The sequence below is a fragment of the Armigeres subalbatus genome, chromosome 2 (assembly GCF_024139115.2).
Source record: "Armigeres subalbatus isolate Guangzhou_Male chromosome 2, GZ_Asu_2, whole genome shotgun sequence".
NCBI classification, from domain to species: Eukaryota; Metazoa; Arthropoda; class Insecta; order Diptera; family Culicidae; genus Armigeres; species Armigeres subalbatus.
In genome coordinates this window covers 450,648,794-450,675,540 of record NC_085140.1, presented here as the reverse complement: position 1 = coordinate 450,675,540, position 26,747 = coordinate 450,648,794, and the positions used below count along the sequence as shown (strand labels likewise).

The window sequence follows — 26,747 nt, the reverse complement described above, 5'->3', positions numbered from 1 at the left end:
AATAATCAAATTAACAGCCCTTGCCAAAACCGGCAAGTGATTTTTCAAACTCCAAAAACGGGAATTGACGTAATTTTTCTGAGAACCATTTTCAAAGACAGTTTAGTCTCTACGCTTAAATTCTACGCATCCATCACCTACAAATATTTACGCTTTAAAGTTTGCTTTGGAGCTGTAATGAGACAATAACCTGTGCTTCTCGGAAATGAATTAAAATTGTTTTATTCGCAATTGACCTGTGTGGCCCGTCACATCGCGTCAATCACATGCGTCAAGACATGTTCCACACAGGCAGGGTTAATATTACTCATACCGCGACACGTGCTGATGCTTTCTCACATACTAACTAGACATCTCAAAAGCCGGCGACACACCATCGTACTAATATTAAATCCATTTTATTGCAGTCTCCAGCCACCTGACTGGCAGGTTAAAACGGCCTAATCATTCACACAACATCTACATATCCAGGTAGCGAATTATAATAAAAAATGCTTTTACACAGTGTTGACATGCCCTGTGCCCTCCGCGTGCTCTTCCCGTTGGCCCTTACTCGGGGAAGATCTCGCTCAACTCGGCGTCCTTCACCAGGCTGTTTGCCAGTTCGGTGAACTTCAGGGAAAGATTCTCCTCGAAGGATGGTTTCACCTCGTCCAGCAGCACCATGGGGTTCTCGTTGATGGCGTCGTTTCCGACCTTCTCCAGCATTGGGTCACCGTTGAACAGGTTGGCCAGGTAGAAGTTGGCTTTGTCGAACTTGAGTCGCAGGTCAATCGGCCGGAAGCGAGCCAACTGCTTGCCGCCGACGTTTTCGCTGTAGAAGTCCAATTTTAGGATCGCCTTGGTGTCGTCTGCAAATTAAAACAGAGGTGGAAGATAGTAATGGATTGCATGTTCAACTGAGGCTAATAAAAAGCAGCAGCAGAGTCACATTTTTATTTAGTTATATTTGCTCGTTCGTGTATGAAATTGTTTTATCGTTAGGAAGAGCAAAATCTTCAAAGCGGTATAGATAGTGTAAATTGTTTCACGATCGTTTCCAACATGGTGAACGAATGAGAATGGCGTACATTTGAAGTTATTTGCAGAATATTAGTATTTATGGTACCAAGACACCATCAGCTGCTTTTCCACTAATAGATCTTCACTTTTTATTTTTTATCTCATTACTTAACCAACTATAATATGGATCTAAAATACTTTTAAACACAGCAAAAGATATTAAACTTCCAATGCACTGCCTTCCATCGCATATTTATAATAATCAACAGAAGTAGACATGAGTAATAGAACTAACGTTTAATTAGTGTTCCAAAAATTGCCAATCACTACACAAAAACTTTTGTCATTGAAATCATCGGTAGTAGCATTTACATTACTTAGTATTTAAGTGCAAATTAATTGCGTTAATTTTTGTTTGAACCAACTTGCGAATATTGGATCATGTGTCTAGTGTTGGGAATTTGGGCTAATCAGTACCCGCTGAGATGCGGAGGTGGGCGGAGGTGGCAGGGGAGCACCAGTCTAACATACTGAAACATACTACCATTCTGAAAAATTAATTATTCCTCAGTGTTGCACCGAGGCCAGCCCGGATCGACACGTCGCACTCCTTAAAAGAATATGGGAGACAACTGAACCAAACCCAACCCTTCGTCGACACCCAACCAACTTGACAACTTCACAGAAGAGAACTTTATCGCAATTATAGTTCAAATGGAACGACCGGGTCGACACCGATGCCAGACGGACGAAGATGGCTCTTGGCAAAAAACCGACTACATCCCTTGATAGAAGATAGAAGCCCCCTCAGTATGGACGCCCTTTTCTCACCGCTTTCTGTAAATGACTTTTTATTGCCTGCCGCGGAGAAGATCTGTCTTGTACAAATTCCAGGACAAACTCACAGTTCTACAAATGCCACTTTCAGCACACTAAAACCAATGCTGAGGAGAAACCCAACTCGACAACGCACCCATTGGCACTGACTTTCTTACGTCCACTCTCGAAAGCTGAAGCAATGGATGCCTTCGCTTACAATGCGCTGCACAAAGCCCGCTACGAAGCAACGTCATCATAGGGAAAAGCCCGTCATCATAGCATCGTTGTAGGTGAGTAACATAATCCTGAACGCTACTTCACCCTTCATCATATCGGGGATATGAACGCCCACCACCCTATGTTGGGTGGGTCCAGGGCCGACCCTCGGGGCACCGTTCCCTAAGAAGCCTTCCAGGAGGGTGACCTCGTCACGCCGTGTGACGGGTCTCCTATCTTCTTCAATAGGCACTTTCCCACAGCCATCGACGACTACGTGGTGAGTAGATACGTCATATCTTAGAGAACAGACAGACCTCATCAATTTTACCAACGTAATTCCCGCTGCTTTCCAACAAGCCATTCCGTAGTTCAGTGGCCGTCCAGGCCATCGTACCTTCAGTTGGTGGAACGAGGAGACTGTGTGCGTTTAAAGCAAGACGAAAGGAAGTATGCGAACTAAGATGGCTTTGCACCGACTACCCTCTCAGGTCAGATACCCTGGAACGCTATAATGAAAAGCATCGGTAATGTGAGATCGTCATCAGCGAGGTGAAAACCAAACAGTTAAAAGAATTCATCGACAGTACTATCGCAACCTAGACCGCCGTCGAACTATGGAGGCGGATTAATGCATCAAATGGTAGGTCAAGGATCAAGGGCAGATCCCATCCAACTTGACCATGCCAACCAAAGGATCACTGACCCAGTACAGGTAGTGAACACTCTCCATGATTACGTTTCCGACCTGGTTCACACATCCTAGTACTCGGCCGAATTCCAACGAACGATCGTTACTCGTGGTCCAACCCTTAGCGCTTTCCTTATCCCGCGGACAATACCCTTTTCCTTCTGACTGTCTGTTGAACCAACCATTTCCAGTAGGTGTGTTGACCGGTCCACCGGGAGCTTATCCAGACCAGATGTGCTGGGGTATCCCATGTTGAAATGGCTTTTTTTCCTGTTCGGATGTGCCACTGCGACCACTTATTAGATCTATTGTAGCATTGGTTTCCTCCGGTCCCTAAGGACGACATCCTCAAATTAATCAATGATATCTGGGAAAACCACACATTACCAGACAGATGGAGAAAGAGTTTTGTGATTACCATACCGAAGAGCAGGGTTGTGGATTGGGATGCTATACAGTACAGGCCGATCTTCCTAACTTTTTGTACCTCGAAGACTGTGGAGAGAACCGCAGGAAGGTTCGGTTATGAACAACACGCCCTTTTCCTAAGGCATAGCACCAGCACTACTTTCCCAACCTGGGAAACATTCTACAAAACGCGTACAAAGATGGGAAACATGTTGACCTGGTCTTACTCAGTATCGCCAAAGTTTTCAGTGGGTACCATAACCCCACTGGTCATCTCCAAGAATGGGGAATTACCGGCAATATGCTTGCTTTCATCAAAAACTTTCTTACCGGACGGACCTTCCAGGTGCTGATCAGCGGTAACGCATCCGACGAATTCGCTAAAATCACTAGAATACCACCAAAAGTGGGTTCTATCAGTGACCCTTTTCCTCATTGCCACGAACTGGGTCTTCATCTAATGTTTTCCTGTTCATGTATGGCGACGACATTATTCTTGTCATTGTCAGTAGTAACCCCAGACGGACCAGGATGATAACATAGGCTGCAGTAAGTACTATACATCGGTGGGCCTCATCTGTAGGCTTTACTATGAACGCCGGCAAATGTGTCAGGGAACACGACAACGCCGGCAAATGTGTAAGAGCAAACTCTTGGTATTGACATCGACCTGAAACTCACCTTCATACCCACTTGCGGACGGCGACCATGCATAGCTTGCATGATTCGCTTAAACCTGATGAAAACCCTTGCAAAGCAGTATCGCACCTATAACAGATCCAGCAGGCTTAGAGTAGACCAAGCGACAATTAACAGTCCTCTGTTCTACGGCCTTGAGCTACCTGCCCTGCCTACAGAAAACTCTTTTTATCGTCCTATCGCCCGTTTTTAACATTCACATCTATTTAGCCTCCGGACTCCTCCCATCTGTGGGGTTTGAGTAAGTTACCATCAGCGTGTGATTATACATTAACACCTCAGCGTGTCGATCAGTGCGCAGCAAGCCATGACTCGGGCTCTTCTGGTCAGACCTCCGTGGTGTGCGCACGCACCCACGGAGACCTGCTGTCGGCAATTTGGGGCCTCACACTTTGGCGATCCTGTCAGGTTATTTGTTGGATCCTGATGCTGATTTCAAAAGGTGAGTTGAATTCAATTTGTTAATGTGCTAATGTGTTAAAATATTTGATGATTTAAAAAAACACAAGGCAATGGGTTTGTATTGCTACAAAGCGCGTCTGAAAGACCGCTGGAAAATGGATTGTGGTTTGAAAAATCACAAAGCGCGTCTGAAAGACCGCTGCAAAATGGATTGTGGTTGGGAAAATCACAAAGCGCGTCTGGAAGACCGCTGGAAAATGGATTGTTGTTTGAAAAATCACAAAGCGCGTCTGAAAGACCGCTGCAAAATGGATTGTGGTTGGGAAAATCACAAAGCGCGTCTGGAAGACCGCTGGAAAATGGATTGTGGTTTGGAAAATCACAAAGCGCGTTTGAAAGACCGCTGCAAAATGGATTGTGGTTTGGAAAATCACAAAGCGCGTCTGGAAGACCGCTGGAAAATGGAATTTGGTTTGAAAAATCACAAAGCGTGGGAGACCGCTAGAAAATGTTTTGTGGTTTGCAATACCACAAGGCGCTTCTGGGAGACTGCCGAAAAAAAGGTTGACAATCTAGAAAATCCCCAGGGTGGTCATGGAAGTATTGATTTTGGTTAAAATAAATTTATTTTGAAATGTATAACTTGATGACTTACGTGTGCCTGAGACTACTGTAGGATATATAATTAGTACGATCACATTGAATACCAAATTTAAACATTTATGAATAGTTTATATAACTGTGTACTGTGGACGGTGAGGAGTACCACAACTACCAGTTAAGCTAGTTCTAACGAAACCTCAGAGATATGGAGATCTATCGTATGCTACAAAGTTGTTTGCAAGGCTTAATATATATTATCTTGAAGTTTATTTTGGAATTTACAGACTTAGTAGTCGTTACAGAATTACCCGTTGGATGAGATATCCAACATTCACGAAGCTTAAAAACGTTGTCAGCATCCACAAAGTTGAAGTTGGAGTTGGAGTTATTGGCTAATTGTACTGGTTAACATAAGTCTAAAATTTAGGTATATACTTATGCTATTTCTTTTAAGCATGATATCTCTGCGAAATTTTAGATAAATATCATCCTAGGCCAGATGTTCCCAAACTACTTGTACATGCGACGCACCTAACAGAATGGCATATTGCTTGCGACCCTCCCACATTGGCTTTTAGAATTTGGATAAAAATTAGTTTGCGTTAGATTGAACAAACCATTATGAATTGCTTCATATCCCATCATAATATTACTTTGAATGGATTGGAAATGTTTTGGAATTCAAACGGATTTAGATAGGATTTGGATTAGATTTTGGATGGATTTGGTCTTGACTGGAATGGATTTGAATTGGATTTGTAACGGATTTAGATTAGATCTTGGTTGCATTTGGATTGCATTTGGTCTTGATTTGGATTGGATGTGAATTAGATTTGGATTAGGATTGCATTTGATTGGATTGGGATTTGGAACGAATTTAGATAGGATTTGGATCGGATTTGGATTAGATTTTGATTAAATTGTATTTGGAATGGATGTGGAACGGATTTGGAACGGATTTGGATTGAATGTGGAATGGATTTGGATTAGATTTAGATTGGATGTTGATTGGAATTGGATTGAATGTGGCTTGGATTTTTATTAGAATTGGATTGAATTTTGATTGGATTTGAATTGTTTGGATTTCATTGTATTTGACAAAATCTCAAAATTTTTTGTTCTCCATTCCCTACATAGATCCAAATCTAATGGCTGTGATAGATTTGTGGGCCAAAAATAGGGACAAAAGTATGAATCAAGATTCGTCTTTCGCAAGTCGCGGCCCAAAGTTTGGTAACACATGTACTAAGCAGTTGTTAGCAAGTTCAACATCGATATTGCTGGTATTAGTATAAATGAAGCTGATAGTTGGATTTAAGGTCACTCCTGACGGAATCCAAGATTAAAAGTGCTCGCGTTTTCGGGGGCACACCACTCGATACGGAAGCAACGCACAACTTTCATTTTTATTATTTCACGCATGCTGCGACGCAGCAAAGCTAAATCAACAAAAATGACAGTTGTGCGCCGCCTCTGAATCGAGTGGTGTGCCCCCGAAAACGCGAGCACTTTTAATCTTGGATTCCGTCAGGAGTGACCTTAATGGACGGTATAAGATATTCAGATTATTGCTACAATATAAAATGTATATAAATATAAATAATGTAAATATCATAACACTAGGAACCAATTTAGTTTAACATTTAAACGATACAACCTATTGACTTGCATTTCGTTATTCTGCGATTGATAACCACGATGATCAGACAAGTTTGTTTTGGAGTTCAGTTTTCAAAGGAAATTATTGGTTTCTCAAAAGCAATATGTTCATCTTCGTCTCGCGTAAATAACTAAAAAAAAATCATTGCGTTCTATGCTAGAGGATTTTTTTAGCCTTTTTTAATGAGAGAAGAAGGGAAATGTGGGGTTTGAGTAAGTTCATAATCAGCGTGTGATTATACATTAACACCTCAGCGTGTCGATCAGTGCGCAGCAAGCCATGACTCGGGCTCTTCTGTGCACACGTACCCACGGAGAGCTGCTGTCATAACAGTTCGCTCCGGCAATTTGGGGCCTCACACCATCCACCCCTGCAGAGGCAGCCTGTGTCGATGCCGGCATCATTCCCTTCCGGGACCAGGTCATCGCAACTATCTGCCGCAAAGCCGCCTCTTTTGTAGCAACCACGTGTGGAGAGCAGAGGATCCCTCTCCTCGATGAGAATGAGTGGATCTGCGAAACATTTCTTTTCCGAAGAGGCGACAATTATGACGAATTAAGAAGATGGGGTCTGGGACTCACCGCAACACTGACAATTTCGTGTCTGGCCGAGGTGTTGGAGCTTCATTTCCAAACTTGACCAGATCGGACAACCTCCGCCGTTTTTGGTGCTGCCATGCGCCCTGCAAGTAAGCCGCCTTTACACCCTGCCGGTGAAACGGAACAAGAATAGGGTTGACCTTCGTGTCCACCGCCTGCTGGAGCGGCATCTTCGATGTTCCCCCTGATGATGCGAGGTCAGGGATCCAAACGAATGTGGTATCATGCCTGAGAATATTCGCTGGATCCGGGGAGTGATTTCACCTTGGAAAGCGGCGATCAGACTAGCAGCATCCGTACAAACAACAAGGGACTATTAGATTTGCTAACAATTCTGTATAAAACCAGTACAAGAACTGGGCTCGATCGGCCCTTGGAACGATCCCATCTCCCAAATGTAGCAAGCAATGATATCAAGGCTCCGGACCGGTCAAACAAGGGACTACCACAACTTCAGACCCTTTGTGTTCATACTGTGATCTTTCTGGGATCGAGCAGTTCAAATGACTTTTCTGTTTTTCAATATCCAGTTACCAACACATTGAAGCTCCAATAATACAGCAGATCACACGGAGGAAGATAAGGCGGTTTGAAAAGAAATCCTTTATGTAATTCGTATAAAGCCACTAAGTTAAGTAACCAACCCGAGCAAACCTTGAGATAAAATCGATAATCTGTTGATATCCTTTTGGTCGTTCTAACTATTTGTGCTGTCGATGAGAGCAAATTGAAAATCATATAATTTTGAAATCAACTGCTAGCTGAAAATAAGTAATCAATCACTTAGAACTTAGACCAAAATTTGAAAACAAATTATGATTTCAATTTGTTGTCGATATCAAAACCTATTTTCTATTTACCCTCATTATGATGTCAGATTTTGCTTGGGAATCCATCCTGATTGACACCGATTCAGCAGGCGTCCACGGGACTGACACTTGTATATCTCCACCACAGTTCATTTCGTAGCCAACATAGAAAATTCCGCACTCACAGCCATAAGAAGAATCATGGGAATGAAAGAGATAGGTGCGTTCCACACTGACAGTTTCATAAACGACAAGCAGAAGAAACGAGACTGCATCTACACTACCCGGTAAAAATCGTTTACTCATTAATGGGTACTTTTTCTCTGCTATCTCTTTTTTGTCTCTGCTAAAAAATACCCATTATGGAAGAATATGTGGATCTACTCATTTGAATAAGTAGATCCACTTATTCTCCCAAAATGGGTAAAATTTTCAGCAGAGAGAAAGAGATAGAAAAGAAAAAGTACCCATTAATGAGTAAACGTGTTTCTCCGTGTACGAAAACACAACCAAAACATCAGACCCCCGCAGGCGTCATGCTAGTCTTAGGTGTGCTTAGGTGCCCGCCAGAGTAAGCGCGACGTGCAATACGGCGCGACACAACTCACGTAAAGGAATAACAATTATTATCAAAGAACTGTCAAAATGCGTTGTCGCGGCGCGCCGCATTGCGTGAGCGCGTGTACTCTGTTGTCACCCAGACTCCATCCGTTCAAAACATCCGTGGGTAGAGTCCAGGTCGGGTCCATGCCAGCTAGGAATTCTAAATAATTATTCAAGTAACCTTTATGTGGATTCTCGATCATACGGGCATCGAGTCCAATCTCCCTCCCATTCGAGGAACGGGCCAACAAACCCGTCGAACGCCACCAAGTCAGGTATAAGTCGTCAACTCCAACCTCTGCTCCGGAAAACGGGCCAGCGAACCCGTCGGACGCCAACTAAGCCACCAAAAGATCTTCGAGTCCAACCCCCACTTCGAGGAACGGGCAAACGAACCCATCAGAAGCAACCAAGCCACGTAACGGGCCTACGATCCTATCGGACGCCTCCGACCTAACTGGGCGACGCCACGTCTTCGCCGTCGCAGCCATCCTGCCTCTCGTTCCGGGCCAGCCAACCCGTCGAACCAATGCCTCTATTCTGGGCGTATCAACTCGTGGAATGACATCAAGCAAGGTAGGTCACCAGCGCATTTTCTTAGTCGCATGATTACACCATCAGTACCCAACGTCAGAAAACTGCCGCACCAAATTTTAATTCTCCCGCGAACTAATCCCACCAAAATGGACCCACAATAACCAAAGTAAAATGTATAAAAAAAAATCTTTTAAATTAACAACTAAGCCCTAGGTAGCATGCCAGTCCGTTGGCTTTCTTGTCTGGTCCACTTCTGCAATGTTTATGTGTCGTGTGTTTCCCACAGCAGGTGTCGTGCCAACCCTGAGAAATTGAGAGCAAGGAGAGCTAGTTAGGGGGACGTAAGGACGTACGCAGGCGTACGGACGTCACAGGAGATTGTTACAGATGGAAGAGAAATCGATCCCTCTTGGCAAGGAATAATTTTACTGGTGAAGGCCCATTCCAGAAAATGTGCAAAACCTGCAACGTTAGAATCAAGGTAACTAGACTAATAGGTACAGTAGTCTAAGCAGTGACTGGACTCCATTTAAGACACCTTGGTTAGAACTAACGATGAGGACATAATCTGCGAATGCCCCCAACTTGAACTACTGAGAGTACAATCCCATACTAGCAGCATGATCTGGGCAATGACCGAGTGAAAGAAAACCTAATGATAAACTTCCTTGAAGGCGATAAAGTATTTGGTCAAAAATGACGACGATCATCAACTGCTAACTGACAACGACAACAGACGAATATGCTTCACCAGATCGACAACAACAGAAGCAAATGAAGACGGACCATGAGAAAGACACGCTCTATGCAGGGAAAACGGATTCTGATGACTGACAGTTTTCATTCTGCTTTTATCAACGGACATTAACAGGAATTAGTATCTGAAGCAGCATTTTTGTTTCATAATGGTTTAGAGGCACTCTTGTAGAGTAAATAAAGGTCTTTACTGCCGCGATTCGCATAAGAGTCCCATGTCGATATTTGACGATTTTGATTTTTTTTAAGAAATATGCTTAAAATGAACTCCTCTTTAAGAAAAACTGATAAAACAATAGGCTTTGTTCTAGAAATTTGAAAATCAAAACCCACTTGTGTTGTCTCATCTTGCTATTTTTCGCATAACAGTCACATTCCAGATTTTAATACACTCTCACACAAAACATCAATGTAATTATGGTCCATTTAATAGTTCCATAGCAATGTATGCAGATAAAGAATATTATGCCAAATTTTCATAAAGATTGCTGGTTTTATCGATTTATTAGAATTTTTTTAATTTACCCATGTAAAACGAGTTTAAAAAATTCAACGGTGTTTTTCTCAAGTTGAAGAAAACTGACATGGGACGCTTATGCGAATAGGGGCAGTTTAGCAGCGTTATAAAACTAAAGATGTTACTTGGGATATGCAGTATAGGCTAATTGACCTTTTCTATCAAACAATTTTACTCGCTTAATCTGTTCTTTAAGTTATTTATGAACATCTTTTCCAAAGAACTTACATTTTTTGACACCTCTAACCATTTTTTAAAATGTAGAAGAAAAAATCGTGTGTAGCACATTTTCATTACTTGTTTTCGATTTGTAAAATAATTATAGGCTTAAAAAATATGGTTTCTTCGGGAATGTTTACCTTAAATGTATAAAAAAATTGTATAATGTAATGTTGTGTAAAATGTAATTGTATGTGTAATGTATAAAAAAAATGTATAAAATCGAAAAAGTGCTGAACCTGCGAACCGGCCTGAAAAATTCACCCGATGTTCGTTCAAAGTCGGGAAATGTTAGGCCAATCTTGAAAAACAGCACTTTTTCGAATTTTTGTTTTAAATTTTAAAAATACTTAAGGGCGTCAAAAAATAGGAGTTCTTTGGGAAAGTTGGTCTTTACTTTATTAAGAATCGATTGGACTAACAAAAAATTTTTAATGAATAGGTCAATTGGCTGATTTAATAAAACGAAATACATTTTTTAACGAGAAAGATCTTCTTTTTCTGATATAAAAAATTCAAATACTTACTCAGAACCACCTTGATGTCTCCCTGACCAGAAATGCGCAACAACAGAATGTTCATATTCAATGCATACTTTCCAACAACATCCAACGACGGAATGATGACACTCACATTGATGTTCTGCTTATCAACGCTAGCCCTAAAACGAAACCACAGCTCATACATTGGACAACCATTTCCTACCCACGAAAGCACAACCACCATACTTGAGCTTTTTGATCACGAAATCCGAAGCGCCCTTGATGACCAGGTTGGAGAAGTTAGCCGAGAACGAGGGTCCACGCTCGATGTTAATTTTCTCGATGACCACCGGCTCCAGTTTGGGGTGTTCATTGGCAGAACCGTAGCTGCCGCTGGCGATGTTCGGCCGTATCCGCTCAACGATATCCGTGATGCATTTATCTATGTTGGGATCTTTTCGCTTGCATACCGTTAGCGTGGGTTCTAAGATGTTGAAAAATGAAACAATGGAACGTGAAATTAATTATGTGTTGCTGATCAGAGATAGAAACGAAGTATTGGATAATAAATAAATTACAGACACTTTACGAGAGAATTTTCTATAACTGTTTCCATAGAATGAAAAGCTCTTCTGTTTCTCAGAAACCGGTTCATTTTGCAAAACTTTGATACAACTTGAGATAAGTCGCCTACAAGTAGATAATATCGATACGTTGAGAAATTGACGGGTGAGGAAAATCTCATGATACGTCATGGTAATAAGGGGATGCGATACATTTCATGATCAGCTGATGTTTTCATTTACAAGAAAAAATCTATCATCGCTAATAAGATGAATATTTTGGACCAAAATATATCAGAATTAATAGCTACCTGAGCAAAAACGACGACCTCGATAACAGAAATTGGTATGAACTAGCCTTGCATAAGAGACAAAATTCCAAAAAATTATACCAAAAACTTATAGGTATGCAGAATACTTTAGGAATAACATGCTTAGGTATTTCAATACCAAACGAATAATAATTGGTTATGCATTTGGTATTGAAATTCAATTTGATAACTGAGTATGTTATGGCTTAAGTATTGTGCATATTAGTTTTTGGTATTATTCCTTTGGTATTTTACCTCTTATGCAGGGCTAGTTCATAACAGAGTATGATATCAATAACAGAATTAGGTATTATTGAGCCAATTTCTCCTGGGTAGTGGGTGTCAATATATTATATTATATAATACCTAGATCATTTTTGTTCAACGTCACCAGAAAAAATGAAGAAAAAAATAATTGCTTATCCTGTGAAAATGATTTTTATTTTCATTAAAGATAATGCTGCATGTGTTTCATCATATCCTATTTATTATAGCTATTCACATAATCAACAAATATGAAAAACAACTACTTTTCATATACAGACGTCAGACGAAGATCAGACATATTTTTCTAGCAATTAGAAACACGATCACTTCTCATCTAAATACTTCCTACATCCTATTTATACTGCGGCAGTGTGTATCAAACTAATTTCTTTCTGTACTGGCATTGCATTCGGTAACTGATAGGTCATTTCCACATCACAGCTTAAAGTTCATAGTTATGCACTGCGAAGTGCCAAATTATCGTTTATGAATAAATGGGAAAAGCACGAATGCACTTATGATCGCACCCAGAAACTTGCCAGACCAGATCGAGATTCAAACCTTCATAATGAGTATGCTGTAGGCTGAGCTAAAGTAGGCGCTATCTAATTAGGCCTTACAAATGATTATTACAGGTGAATAGTTTGAAGATCACTGCGCTACATCAATTTGCCCGTGTAAGTGGGATCAACCTATAGATTTACAGAGCAAATGATAACTATTTAGCATGAAACAATGAAGAGCAATAAGTAGGGAATAACATCCATTGAAGCTAAATTTGATCTGTCGATTGAAGGTCTCATGCAAGCTACATACTTAGGAAAGCGTACCTCATAATCACAACCACAAATTAAGAAAAAAAAAATAGATCAGTGTCATTGATATTTTGTTATTCACATGATGTAAGATAAATATTTGTGTTAATATTTATTTTCGCGGTTCCTCAGCAATTTGGCAACTTTTAACTAGTTAATTGCATATGTTGTATGCACATTTTTAATTGAACAGTATTGTATTTCAATGACCAAGTTTTGCCGAGCTGCAGAAAGGCACATTGATTGTGAGGATGAAATGCAATTCCTCAACTAGAGTTTAGGAAATTTACGGTTTAATGCTGATCTCGGTTATAAACTTATTTAATATTAAAAACATATTTTAAAGTAAAAATTATAAATGCAAAATTTTCCTAGGAAAATGGGCTATTTTGCAAAAATGAATATTTCACGATGATTATTCAAATTTAGAATTAGGGGAACGGTTCGACACTTCATCCCATAGCTCCTATTTCCATCCCATCAAAACAAAGCAATGAATAGGAATTTGATTGGTTTCTTATTTTTGTGATTTTTTTCACCAAATAGCACGCGTGTTAGCAAAAAGAAGCGACACGATTGGTGCTGTATTTCTTTGTTTTGCGATGAGATGAATATATGTTCAATGAGATGGGAAATGAAACCGTTCCCCTACATTTCCTAAACTCAAAAAAACGGCATTGTTCGAAAGACCAAAAATAACCCTATGCAAAATATTGGGCTGGACATGGGCAAGGGCATGGCATGGGCAATCGATCAAAGTTTTAACATTCCAAACCACGAGCATGTTTTCAAGGGAGCGTCTTTTATCTAATTAGAGAATATGGTTCCGTTGAGCAAACAACTCTGTAGCGTCATTTTTGAGCATGAATCTGGTGATTCCCAGCTAGAGAAGAAAAAAGGTTTAATCATGTTCGATAAATTGTTGCCACGTTGAACACATCGAGCCAGATAAATCACAATTTATAACTTTGATTGACACTGATACCGAATGGTTTGAAGCCACATTCGAAGTAGCCAATACTTTCCACAAGTTGCAAAGTGCTTCAACGAAAGTGGTGCAAACCAGATCGTTAAAATCTTCTGACCGTTTTGCCTAGTCTTTCACCTTACCACAGATTGCTTCGTACCAGACAGATTTCGGATTGAATGTTACAAATACTTGTTAACAAGATATATCATATACAATATCTTTGAAACATGAACTTTGCATCCTTATTTATGTGTTTATGTGATACTGTCCGGTACTCACTCTAGATGTACGAACAGAAATTGTTTGGTTAAGCGAAACCGATTGAAATTGATCGCTAGAAAGAGTTATATTTACACACATATTTCTGTTATTATTGTTATTTATTATCATAAAAAATATGAATTGGATTTCATGTAAGTAATTTTATGTTTAAGAGAAAAAAATTATAACCTAATTAGGGGTGGCGGATTAAATTGCTACGTCATTAATAGTTAGGGGGTATCTGAATTTGTGACGAAATATTAGGATAGGGGAGGGGGATGCTTGAGAAAAGGTAAATATATGCTACGTTATTTATGGACGTTCCTCAAGCAAGTGCTCTTCTTTTTTATCGATGGCAAATAACTGAAGCATGCATGAAACCTTCATGAAACGTTGAAATAAAATTTTATTCATCGAATTTCAAAAACCGATATCGCGCAAATTGCATTTCCTTAGCATTAATAAACTTTAGATAATATCGAAAGATGATCACGGCATAAGTAGGAACTCTATGACCGATTTAGCCCAAATTTTACACATGGTTATATTTAGGGCCAATGAAACTTATGAGTATTGTCGTTTTTTGATATTTGTTGGAATGTTTAACCAATAATTGCAGAACCAAGTAATAATCTCAACAGGATTTTTTTTTCATTACACTTCAGTTCCGTGTATGAGCAAGTGGAGTCTGTGTAAAATTCGTTCACTGCACTTACGATATTGATAATCAATTAGAGGAACAGCTCTCTTTTAAAAAAAACAGAAACAAAACCAAAATCCATTTAATTTTGATTTGATGGGATGGACATAGGAACTAAGAGACGAAGTCTAGGAGCAGTAACCCTATATATGATGGCATTACGAGCTAAAATACTAAACAAGCTATTAGCAATACTAAAATTTATTTGAGAAGTATGCAATATCCGTAGCATATCATAGTTACAGTTACTTCGTAGATTGGATACTAAAGATTCAGATTGCTATAAGAAATCATGGTGCTCACTCAAATTATTTTGCCTACTTTAGCAATTTTTTGCTGAGATTGGAACAGCCGAGACCTCAGGAACCGAAATTAGATAATTCCTTTGCCGATGTTTCATCAATATTATACCGTATTTCGCAAAAATTGATGTTTTACCGTGATCTCAGTAACGATTACTGTTGGCTCCAGTTGACTCTATAAAAGTTACCATTTTTATCCGTTTTTTTTTGTATCGTGAAATTTTGAATTTTTTAGTTTCACCTTCTAGGAGTGTTTGTTTTCCTTTTATCACCACTCACACATTCGGACGTGAGAATCTCAATACCCCCTCGGAAATAATTATGTATAACACCACCGCTGATTTTGCATACAAAATAGTCATGTTTGAGGATCAATATCTCGATTTCTAGCGTTTATATTAAGGACATATTTTGCATCCAAGTCCAAAATTGATTAGAATTTTCAATTAACGATTGTTATTTTTTGCATGTTTACTGAAAAGGTATGTTTTTGATTTCATTTCAACTTGTTCTACACAGCTGTGCGGTCCCCAACACAAAAGGGCGGGAACAAAGCGTCATCATCAAATCATCACTTCTCTGTGGGAGCTGCCTATCCGATTCTGTTTTTTTTCGCACTAGTAGGGTCCAGGCAGGTATTTTCGTCTTTTCGTCATAGTCTCGAAAACCAATAAAAGAGAAACTTTTTTGACAAACTCATCCGTATCAAATCGTAAGCTCAGGAGATACGTTCTGCTATAGTGGAGTTCTAGCTAAAGGACGTTCCTTTCGATGGTTTTAGCCCCTATGACGATGGACGGAAACACCTGCCGTGTCCCTACTCAAGTGTTATAAATTTGTTATCATGGCTTGATTCGGAATAGTTTTTCTTCTATCGTTGACCGTTATCTATTGAAAGCGATTTCTATAAACCCTGGATTGCGAAAAAAAAAGTGCCGGCGACATTTTCGAAAGTCCTCAAAAAGAGAGCTGCACAATTAGTGGACAGAGAAATAGACAATACCCCGCTTCATGGATGGATAGAATCATGTTCAATTAGCTAGTTTTATTGACACCCCAGAGTTATCCATAAACATGGAAAAAACGATTGGAGCAACGATTCTGCTGTGCAGATGATGTCTACGGCGTTGACACGGTTTTGCCTTCCAAGCCATCAAACAGTCTGAAAGCAGAGTTGTGTGGCCGTTTCGTCTATGCGCCATACGTCTTTTGAATCTTTCACAAAACGGAACAAATTGCATGATTTTGAACTGGAATCATAATCAAATTAATTATAACACCAGCGCTGATCATAAAAAATTGTCATTCTTGAGTATCAGATTGAGAATATACTTTGCCTTCCAGCCTAAAATGGTCTAAATTTTCAGAAAATTATGATTAAGCTCTTTCAGTGGAATATGTCCAACTGTCATAAGACATTACTGTTTATTACTGTTCCATTTAATTCCACGACGTTGTAATCTTTACTGATCCGTATTTTGACCCCAGCTGTAATATCTCCTTCAGTGTTTCGTCGAGTTTTTTTTTTTTTTTTTAACTAATTTTATTTGCTAATTATCTAATCCATGAATTCATCTCTTAGACTAGGTGTTCCGTGTTTTCTTAACACTATCATCCTTATTTGCTATGTTATAGTTTTAGTTATTATTAATACATTTCAATTGCCTCTGGCAGTTAGAATTTTTCCTCTGGTTGAATTGAACCATGTAGGAATTACAATGTTTTCTACTTAAACTAATCTTAACCTATTTTATACTAAGGGTACAAGGAGTTAATCGTTGCAATAGAAGATTGCAACGATTTTTGTCTAAAATTGGAAATTATTTTGTTGGACATTTGTTGCAATGTCTCAATATTAGAAATTCTATGAGGTTCATTGGTACTATACCACGGAGGCAACTTCAGAATCATTTTCAGAATTTTATTTTGAATCCTCTGAAGTGCCTTCTTTCTGGTGCCTGGGCTAAAGGTAGATTCGATTTGCTCAATTTCATCATTAACCAAATCGAACTGATTGCTCAGTTCGATTGGTGAAGAATTATTTCCGATATTAGAGTTAGAAGGAATATCTGAATTCTTTAGCTTCCTTCTATTTTTTCCGCGCTTTGGCAGGACGGTCTTGAAACCTTGTTTCTTTGAAGGAAGTGGAGAATTCAGAGACTCCCTCTTCCTCTTGTTTTTATTAATGCTCATTGCTGAGCGTGGAGACGTGACCTTCTAAGAGGTTTTTTTCCCAGAACGGTGTCCCTGCGTAATCCTGCTTTACTGAATTTTACTTCCGCAAACGGGTCCAACGTAAAACGAAGGCACGGGTCCTTGCAAAGATCGTAACAGGATCAGTGGGTACAAATAGCGCTAAGAAGCACCGTTGAAATTAAAATAGCTTCGGGTAGTATTAAAAACTTCCTTCCGCAAAGAGAGAAAGAACCGCACAGCACGAAAGCACGATGCGGTCTGAGTGTTTCGTCGAGTGAAAAACGAGACACTGAAGGCGACCTGTAAATACAACAACGTGGTGAAATTAAAGACATTCCACTAAAGAGCTTAGTTTTTTAATGATCGAAGATTGTTCCAGTGTGGCAGTGGCCAGTTGAGCATACCCCCCCCCCCCTCGAGACGAATTATTTTTTTTAAATAAAACGAAATGTTCAGAAAATTTTACGGTAAAATCGTGGAATCTGAAAGTTTGCCTGAAACGAAAAGCTCGATGAACAGAACACAAAAATTGATGGTTCATATTCCCATTTAAGGTTTAACTTAATCATTCTTATCTCTGACTTCACATTTCTCACTCCTCACTACCCAATCCTCACTTTTAAGCTTTCGGGACTCGCTTAGTCCTGAATCACTTTTTACAACGCACAATAGAATTTATTTTTGGCCAAAATTATGAATCCTGCAATAAACGGTGAAAAAAAAAAATATGTGTTTCTCCAAAACTCATAACAAAGAATTTTTGAAGTGAAAATCTGGGAGAATAAAACACCCTACAATTTTTGGATAAGAGTTTAACAGTAATTATTGTGCAAGGAACTTTTAAGAAATTAGAGGAATTTCCTATTATTCATAGGAGAATATTTCTATATAACTCGTGAAGGTGAAATTCCACAGAGATATCAGAGAGAAAATGGTGAGTAATTCGCCTGGAACATAGGAAGATAATTTATTCCAAACTCATGAACGAGAAATTCCTCTTAATTTCTGGGGAAGGGATTTCTCAAAATTCGAGCGAAAGGGATTCCCATGATCTTTTTGATGGGTCATTTGCCAAAATATCTGAATGATTAGAATTTCGAAGAATTTCTGTAGACGGAAGTCTTGTAGGATGAAATTCCCCGAGTTTCTGAAGGAGAAGTTGTCCAGAAGATCTAAAGCAGGAATATACCACAATTCTTGTATATCGAGTTCCGAGAATTCCTTAAGATAAATTTCTCCGAAATATCTGGGTGGAAGATTTCCAGAGGATTTAGGAAAAAGTAATACTTAGGTTGAGGAGAGAAGGTAGGAGCAGGCTAGAGTTAGAGGCTAGAGTTCAAAAAAAAATGACAGCCTGATAGGATCCATAGTTCCCAAAAATCCTTGGAGGAAGAACTCTCCATAATATCTGAAGGGGTACAGGATACATCCTCATAACAACTGGGAAAGAATTCTCCATAACTCCTAAAGCAGAAAAAACCCAGTATTCTTGTAATATGAGTTTCCCAGAATTCCTGAAGAAGAAGTTTCGTATAATTCCTGGGGGAGGAATTACTCAGAAAAAAAACATAGATTTCTAAAATTCTCAAATGAGCAATTTCTCAAAATTCTTTGAGTGGGAATTCTTAAGAATTTCTGGAAGAGTAGTTCTTCAGAATTCCTGTAGAAAGAATCGCTTATGGCGGAGTTTCCAGAAATGAATGTTCAAGAATTCCGAGAGAAGAAATTTTTCAGAAAGGGTTTCTTAAAAATGGTTCCAGGAGGATTATCTATTTCGGTACCAGTTATGTAAAAAAGTGTTTGTTGATATGTCTAGCTCTTTTGTGTGAAATGGTTTGGTGATAGTTTTGCCATTGTCAGAAATGCTATGATGATCACCGTATCGCAAAAAAAGAAGATACCATATCCAGTGAATCAGTGGCGTAGCGAGAAATTTTTACTGTGGGAGAGGGGCGACTCCTGTATTAAGTTCAATCAAACAACAACGAGTTATGATTCTGCTCGACATTGTGATATTCGTCGATCAAAAACAATGACTCACAATCTTTTCATTTCCTAAGCTGATTATACTTCGAAAAGACTTGTCCCTACCGACATAGAACAAAAATGGATGTACCTTCAACATTTATTGCATCCTAGTTCAATTCCCTGGAGTATAGGTCTTGACCTTGTTGAGAGCTGGTAGCATTTTTAAATCGTTCATGCTGGTGTAGGCCTATACTTTAGGGAATTTTTGGGCTACCTGGAATGAAGCATAACGCCACCAACATTTCAAAAGGACGAAACTGCTTTCGTAAACAAGAGCTACTCACGTCGCTCTTTAGCCCACCCACCACTACTAATGAAAGCAGCGAATACCCTTCTTTCATTAAATGACACTGGATTGCGTGGGAGGGCACAAATCAGCCCACCAGCGACGTGGGAAGCTCTTGTTTACAAAAACAGTTTCGCCCTTTTGAAATGTAGGTGTCGACATGTTGAAGATATGTTCAATTTGATTCATGAATTGTTATTTATTGATATATGGTCAGCTGGAAGCATGTGCCATACCAAAAGGCCGAAATATATTAGTTTACGCGTGGAGGTGTGAAAGCCTAAACTCCAGTAAATTCTTGAATTGGAATTCAAGAATTCTTTGGAGTTTAGGCTTTCACACCTCCACGCGTAAACCAATATATTTCGCCAATGGTGATAACATATAACTACAAAAGTTCAACTAGTGGACGTAGTGGTTTCTTGCCCCAAAAAATATCCAATTTGGGTCTTTGAATTGCTATTATTATATCATATTTAAAAGAATCCAAAGATCCATGAATTAAGTGAAAAACAAGTAATATGAACCAAAATTATTTTTTCACCATATGAGCATGAGCATGAGCATTATGACCGCACAATTCGTAGTTGCTACTCCGTGATTGACTGAACTTGCGAAATTGTACAGAGAACACAATGAATGGGGCTTGGGATTAGCTACCCATTCTCAATGTACACGTTTCGGGAGCTCAAATATTTCAAGTCAATAACGGCGCCGGCCACGTCCTTACGGTCATATAGGAATGGAAGGATTGTTAGCCCGACTCTCGTTGCTACTAGAGACCGAGTATACCTCTGCATCTCCACGATTGTCTTGGGATAGGATATCGTCTTAGTTACAAAGGATAATTTATCTGGATTCACTTTGGTAAGCGATGCGATCTATGGGATGGGAAATGACACTAATACGAGTTAAAAGTTAAAAAACATGCACGCCCGGTGGCATATGAAAGCTAAGAAGATTCGCGTTTTCGACGACCGCACGGAAGCGCAGCACTCTGTACTCACTTGTTCGATTGCTACAGCAAACTATTGAAGAACTCGCTTTTTTCGACCGCGCACGACATGCGCATGAGTCACCGAACACAAGATAGATACTTTATTTCTTTCCCGACGACTAAAACACGCACTGCACTTACTTGTTCGATAGCTACTCTTATTACCGGCCGCGCAATGCAGAACAAATGTTTCGGCCGATCGCGTCATCGTTCTGCAGTCCGAAACAAGAGAAATCACGCACTGAACTGATTTTTATTACCGGCCGCGCAATGCAGAACCACAAAAATTCTTTTTTCACCATATTCGTTTTACGTCCTTCCAATAAGTGACATAAAAAAGGTTTGATTTTAAATTCATGTTTTTTCAGCGGCGCAGCCGAAATTTTTAAAACGTTTGAGGGTTTGAACGGAATTTTTCTTCTAACAAATTGAGGGAGGGATATGAATCCCCAAGGCCAAATTATTTCACCGGCGCGCCCAAAATTCACCAGCGGCGTGGCCAAAAAAATGCAGCGGCGCGCCGGTTAAAAATGGTGGCGGCTGCGGCGCTTAAAAATCGTCGGCGGCGCGGCGTACAGCTCTACACGAAGCCCACTTTATATTGCCTCAAAGAAATGCAAACTCATTTTTATATATAGAGATAATGAAATAATGGTTATGCTAGATTTGTTGGCATGCATTACAGATTGGTGGAAAACTATGTTTTAATGAGAGCCAGAATTTATTATAGTTTTTTTTATAAACTTTTTTACGTGTACTTTATTTACGACTTTACAGAGAGAGTCTTATCACTCAGTTCTTAATTTTTGCAGCTTTGTGAAATCTACACCGCCGTCTGCTCAGCAAAATGAAGAGCTTATATTCCGGCAAAAATGACGATTGTTAGCTGATATCCCAATAGCAAAATGAGGTCTTTAGTTCTATAGAGCCGATTTTCTAAAACATGTTGAAGGATTTTGAGTATCCAGGAACACATAAAAACACCAACACTTTATTACGGTTAATATAAATTTTTATGAATTTCTTTCAATCCATATTCCTTATTGATTTTGTATATAAATACTTAGTTTTACTTTTTGAGATGGAAACTTTGGGGAATTTTAAAATTGGTTCAAATTCAATAAGCGTGGATTGATGAATGTTGTAATTAGCGCCCCATTATGTTAAAATAGCCAAATTTTGTATATGCTGCTGAACTAATAGTAGGGTAACTGTCCTATTCTGGACCCCTAGAGGAAGTGCATCCCAATATATGCTTATATCTATTGAAATACGGTTTCGATATGGGCGGAAATGAAACCATTTCAAAGATGAAAGTCTTATTTATGAAATAGAAATTTGAAATGAGCTTCAATTATTGATAAATCAGTGAAATTTGCCATTTTCTGAAATGAAAATATTCTTCGTTTTGGACAGTGTAACATATTTTGGACCCCCAAATGTACATATTTTGGACACCCCCAATTTAGTCTCTTCAGAGTCGAATTACTAATTTACCCTGGTCAATTGAGCCGAAGCCAAGTCTTATATTTCAATTGGAATGCATCAATAAGAAGATCACTGTGTTTTAAATTCACAATTTCGCCATGAACTTATTGTGTACGTTCTGAGATTTTCAGTGATTTATACTTTTAAGCGTAACGCATTGTAACGCTCGCCTTCCTAAACAAACTAATTTCCTCGAAATTTCATTTAAATATCGCTTTTTCGCACGAGTGTACTACCCTTGGTGGGGGCATCCATCAATTAAGCTGTTATTGGTCGACGGTACAGCAGCAGTGCCTTTCTCTGCTTTGTTCTCTCCGAGGCAGCTAAGTTGGTTGCGACGAGACGGACGCAATGAGAAAACAGAACTGTGCAATAAAAATCCTATTCGACTAAAAATGCTGATGTCATATTAGAAATTTGGAGACAGTACTCGTCGATAGCAAATCCTTCCGCACGCGATGGCATATGAGCAAGTCAAACCACCTTCCTTTTGCCAGTGGAGATATATCAGATTCCACACTGATATTCTTCCCTCCCCCTTCATACGGGAGCTTGGCAGAAGGAAGATCGTGCGATATGTGCCATCACAAATATTGCCCTCCGCTCGCTTTCAAATCGACTTCTATAAAAACATTCTTCATGCCTGCCGTATCCTAACGGAACTATCAATTCTCTATACTTTCGCCTCTAATGCTATCATGAACATGTACGTCCAAGTTTGGAAGATGATATTAGCATTTCCATATCATTGTAAATCGTTTAACTTCACGTAGAAGTAACACACTCAAAACCATTAATTAGTGTACTACCCTTGGTGGGGGCATCCATTAATTCAGCTGTTATTGGTCGACGATACAGCAGCAGTGCCTTTCTCTGCTTTGTTCTCTCCGAGGCAGCTAAGTTGGTTGCGACGAGACGGACGCAATGAGAAAACAGAACTGTACAAAAAAATCCTATTCGACTAAATGCTGATGTCATATTAGAAATTTGGAGACAGTACTCGTCGATAGCAAATCCTTCCGCACGCGATGGCATATGAGCAAGTCAAACCACCTTCCTTTTGCCAGTGGAGATATATCAGATTCCACACTGATATTCTTCCCTCCCCCTTCATACGGGAGCTTGGCAGAAGGAAGGTCGTGCGATATGTGCCATCACAAATATTGCCCTCCGCTCGCTTTCAAATCGACTTCTATAAAAACATTCTTCATGCCTGCCGTATCCTAACGGAACTATCAATTCTCTATACTTTCGCCTCTAATGCTATCATGAACATGTACGTCCAAGTTTGGAAGATGATATTAGCATTTCCATATCATTGTAAATCGTTTAACTTCACGTAGAAGTAACACACACGAAATCATTAATTTAGGTTACAATAAAACAGATGTTGAACAAAATTAATTTTCTTAAGCCAATGGGGAAATTAGCAGCGGCATTGTTTTTAGTTCAGAAATCAGAAGAATGTCGCTAGGAGGGTACAAAATGTGTAGGGCTCCAAATCAAGTTGGTTACCCCAATTCTTATTCAGATCAACATACTTCATCTCCTCCTTGGCTTGCTTTTCAACTCAGCATTTCCACAGTTATTAATTGAATGCTTTTCTTTGCCTACCATTGCATGAGTTGAGTATGTATCTTGTATCCTATATGGAAATATCCTAGATCGGACCGAGAATCGAAATTGCCGTCTCTTGATTGATAATCCTACGCATTCACTTGGAAGGCTACTGGAGACCCCTAGTACCGAGGATCCTAGTACGAGTTCGAACTATCCCATTTAATTTCACCACTTGACTGTAACTTCAACACAACGATGCTTAGCATCTCGGGCATTTTTTTTCATTTTATTTTGCTTCTCACACAATGAAAGTGAGATTGTATGGTCACAAGTTAGTACTTGGACGAAAGCTTTTAAATATATCTATCAGCTGAGGGTGTTAAAATCACTCCACACGAAATGATCAGCAAAAATAAAAGATCAAGACATACGTATGAATTGGGTTTAACACTATTATCCGTTTTAATACCATCGCACGCCCAAAATGCTGAGCATCACTGCTTTAACAGATACGTACTTCGACCTCAACAGTAAAGCCGTCTGAGGCACTGAAGACGGCCTTGCTGTTGAGGTCGTATTAGGCATTTAGAAAATGATCGAAAGTGGTCTTATTGGGTAAACTGGATGCTGAAAGCGAATATTTACGGTCATTTTAGACGATTTTTACGTTGGCTTGCAGGAAAGCATCGTTTTGTGGGCACCAGAATAGCAGCTTAGTTGAAATATTCATTCATCAGCAACACCAATCAAATTATTTACTGACTATCATTGCATATACGGTAATAACAGAAAAAAATAAACACCTAATTCGAGGAGAAAATTGCAAATCACTGAATGCTTAAATGTATTAGGTAAACTTCGTGATGTTTTGTGATGCTTGAATGTTCCGGTCTCTCAATCTATTATAACGTCGTTGAAAAAATAGGTTTGAACAATCAATTGATAAAGATGGATGGTTCTTGTAAAGGTTCCTTATTTTGTAGTTCGGCCATATGGAGCGGTGACCGTCTATGGTGTGTTCATTTTACTGGCCAGCCTAGTAGTGTGATGTCGGAAATCTGGCTAAGAATATTGCTTAGTTCTTATACCTGATATCTGACATCACCATAATAACAATAAGTGGTAAACACCTACAACCAGGAGAAACTTGCAAATCACTGGATCGTAAACCGTTTTTTGTTACATTGCATGCTAGTTGAATGTGGAATTCTGTTATGACGACCTTGAACAAATAATTTTGAACATCCATTGATAAAGATAGAACGCACTTGAACATCTTCCTGATTATACAATTACGTTAGCGCAAAAGGCAGTTATTTATTTTTCTGTTACGTTCTAAACACTAAATAGCGAAGTTGTTCAGCATACTGGAACTAATGTATCCTTTTCAGTTGAGTGATCACGAAAGGGATTTATTCTTGAAACAACCAGTTGGAACTTAAGTTAAGTGTATAGAATTAATAGAAGTTGTGGTTAATTTATCATCATAAAATTATGCAGTGGCGCTTGATTATCTGTTATTTGATATAACTATTACATGCCTCACTCGATTCAGTAGTAGGAGCTAACGACCTTTCTTTTGCACTATGTATCACTATAATTTGAGCTCAGAATAACAAACTGTTTCGCAAACGCAATCACGGCCACTTCAATGATATGCAAATTTCGATTCCAGATCTTCGCTAGAAGCAGCCTTTCATTAAAATTCAATCCTCCAAATGTATTATAAATCAATATAATTTGCGACACGGAACGCAACCTCCGCGCGGCCCACTGATCGTACTTACCCAAAAAGGCGTAACTGAGCCCCAAGTTCAATATCACCAACAACCCGGCAATGTGAAGCAGCTGCATGTTGAACGATCGATAGCGTCTCGTGGTGGTGCGCTTGCTTAGTCCTCCCCTGCACTCTTACTCTCTAATCACCGTCGTCGTAATCGTCCCGCCACAAATTGGGTCCACTCTCTCCGCACCGTATTTTGTTCGTATTCTATTGCACTTCACGACACGCCGCACTCGTGAAAATCACTGCCAAGATCAACAACGTTCAACCGGTTCACAACGGAGGGGTAGCTTGCGGCTAACGACTCTGACCACAACTGCTAACCTTATTGCACTCGCAAAAAGGACTTGCCAAAACGGAACTGCTCGCTCGAAAAAGGGCAAACTTGAGTGAAGCCGACCGCACGGTGTAGGCCAGTTCGAACCCCGTCAATATCGGTGCTGTAAACCGAACCGTCTAATTACTGAATCCGAACTGATCTACGGACGATCTGGCGGGTTCAGTTTTATATGCATGAGGGGTTGTTAGACCCGTCATCGTCATCATCGCCGCCGTCTTCGCCGGTTAGAACGTTTGATGAGCTGTGGGATTCTTGGCTGCTTGCGCATGGTTTCCTATCGGGTTGTTCTCTAGCATCGCAGAAACGAAAAAAAATAGAATTGGTCGGAATGTGCGATACATAGTTTCAGCGTTGTTGAACTTCGTGGTACCTATGAGCTTAGCTGCCTTTTCCCAATTGCAGTCTAGATTACAGTACAGAGGTTATTCTAAAGAATTAGCAAGTTAAATTACTAATGTAAAGAAAAATGTGTAGACTTTGAAACATTAGTGGTGATAATGTTGAAATCTCGGTACATTAAAACATTGCGTGAAAAAAGCGTGATATCCACAAACCTGCAGTTTATAAATTGTGATTCCGTTAGAGTTCTTGTAGAACTTATCTCAGGCTAGAATAAAAATAACGTAACGCTGCGAGGAAAAGGAAGGAAAAGAATTACGTTACGATTCATACTTAATATTTTGTCCAACAACGAATAATTTAGGGTTACGTAATTTGTATACGATGCATCTTCGTACAGACAGTCACCTCTCAACAGGAATGAGAGAATCTTGCAAAATTGCTAGTCAGAGTTATTTCATGACACATTTTTTAGTCCTTCCATTTCGTTATAATACTGGGGTGGGATAATTACAAATT

At 39.5% G+C, this 26,747-nt stretch overlaps 1 protein-coding gene across 1 annotated transcript; it reads right to left on the bottom strand.

The window, feature by feature from the left end:
• Positions 1-379: 379 nt before the first annotated feature.
• LOC134218192 (uncharacterized) lies at positions 380-26,032 on the bottom strand. The gene is made up of 4 exons (XM_062697100.1): positions 25,554-26,032; positions 11,269-11,506; positions 11,068-11,201; positions 380-851 (listed from the first exon to the last, which is right to left on the bottom strand). Exons 1-4 carry the CDS (start codon positions 25,618-25,620, stop codon positions 550-552), a joined length of 741 nt encoding a protein of 246 aa, XP_062553084.1. The 5' UTR covers positions 25,621-26,032; the 3' UTR covers positions 380-549.
• Between the last annotated feature and the right edge of the window lie 715 nt (positions 26,033-26,747).

Coding starts and splice junctions, on each gene's coding strand:
- LOC134218192 (XM_062697100.1), bottom strand. CDS start 25,620: ATGCAGCTGCTTCACATTGCCGGGTTGTTGGTGATATTGAACTTGGGG. Junction 11,202..11,268: donor TTCGTGATCAAAAAGCTCAA/GTATGGTGGTTG, acceptor GTTTCGTTTTAG/GGCTAGCGTTGATAAGCAGA. Junction 852..11,067: donor AGACATCAAGGTGGTTCTGA/GTAAGTATTTGA, acceptor TTTAATTTGCAG/ACGACACCAAGGCGATCCTA.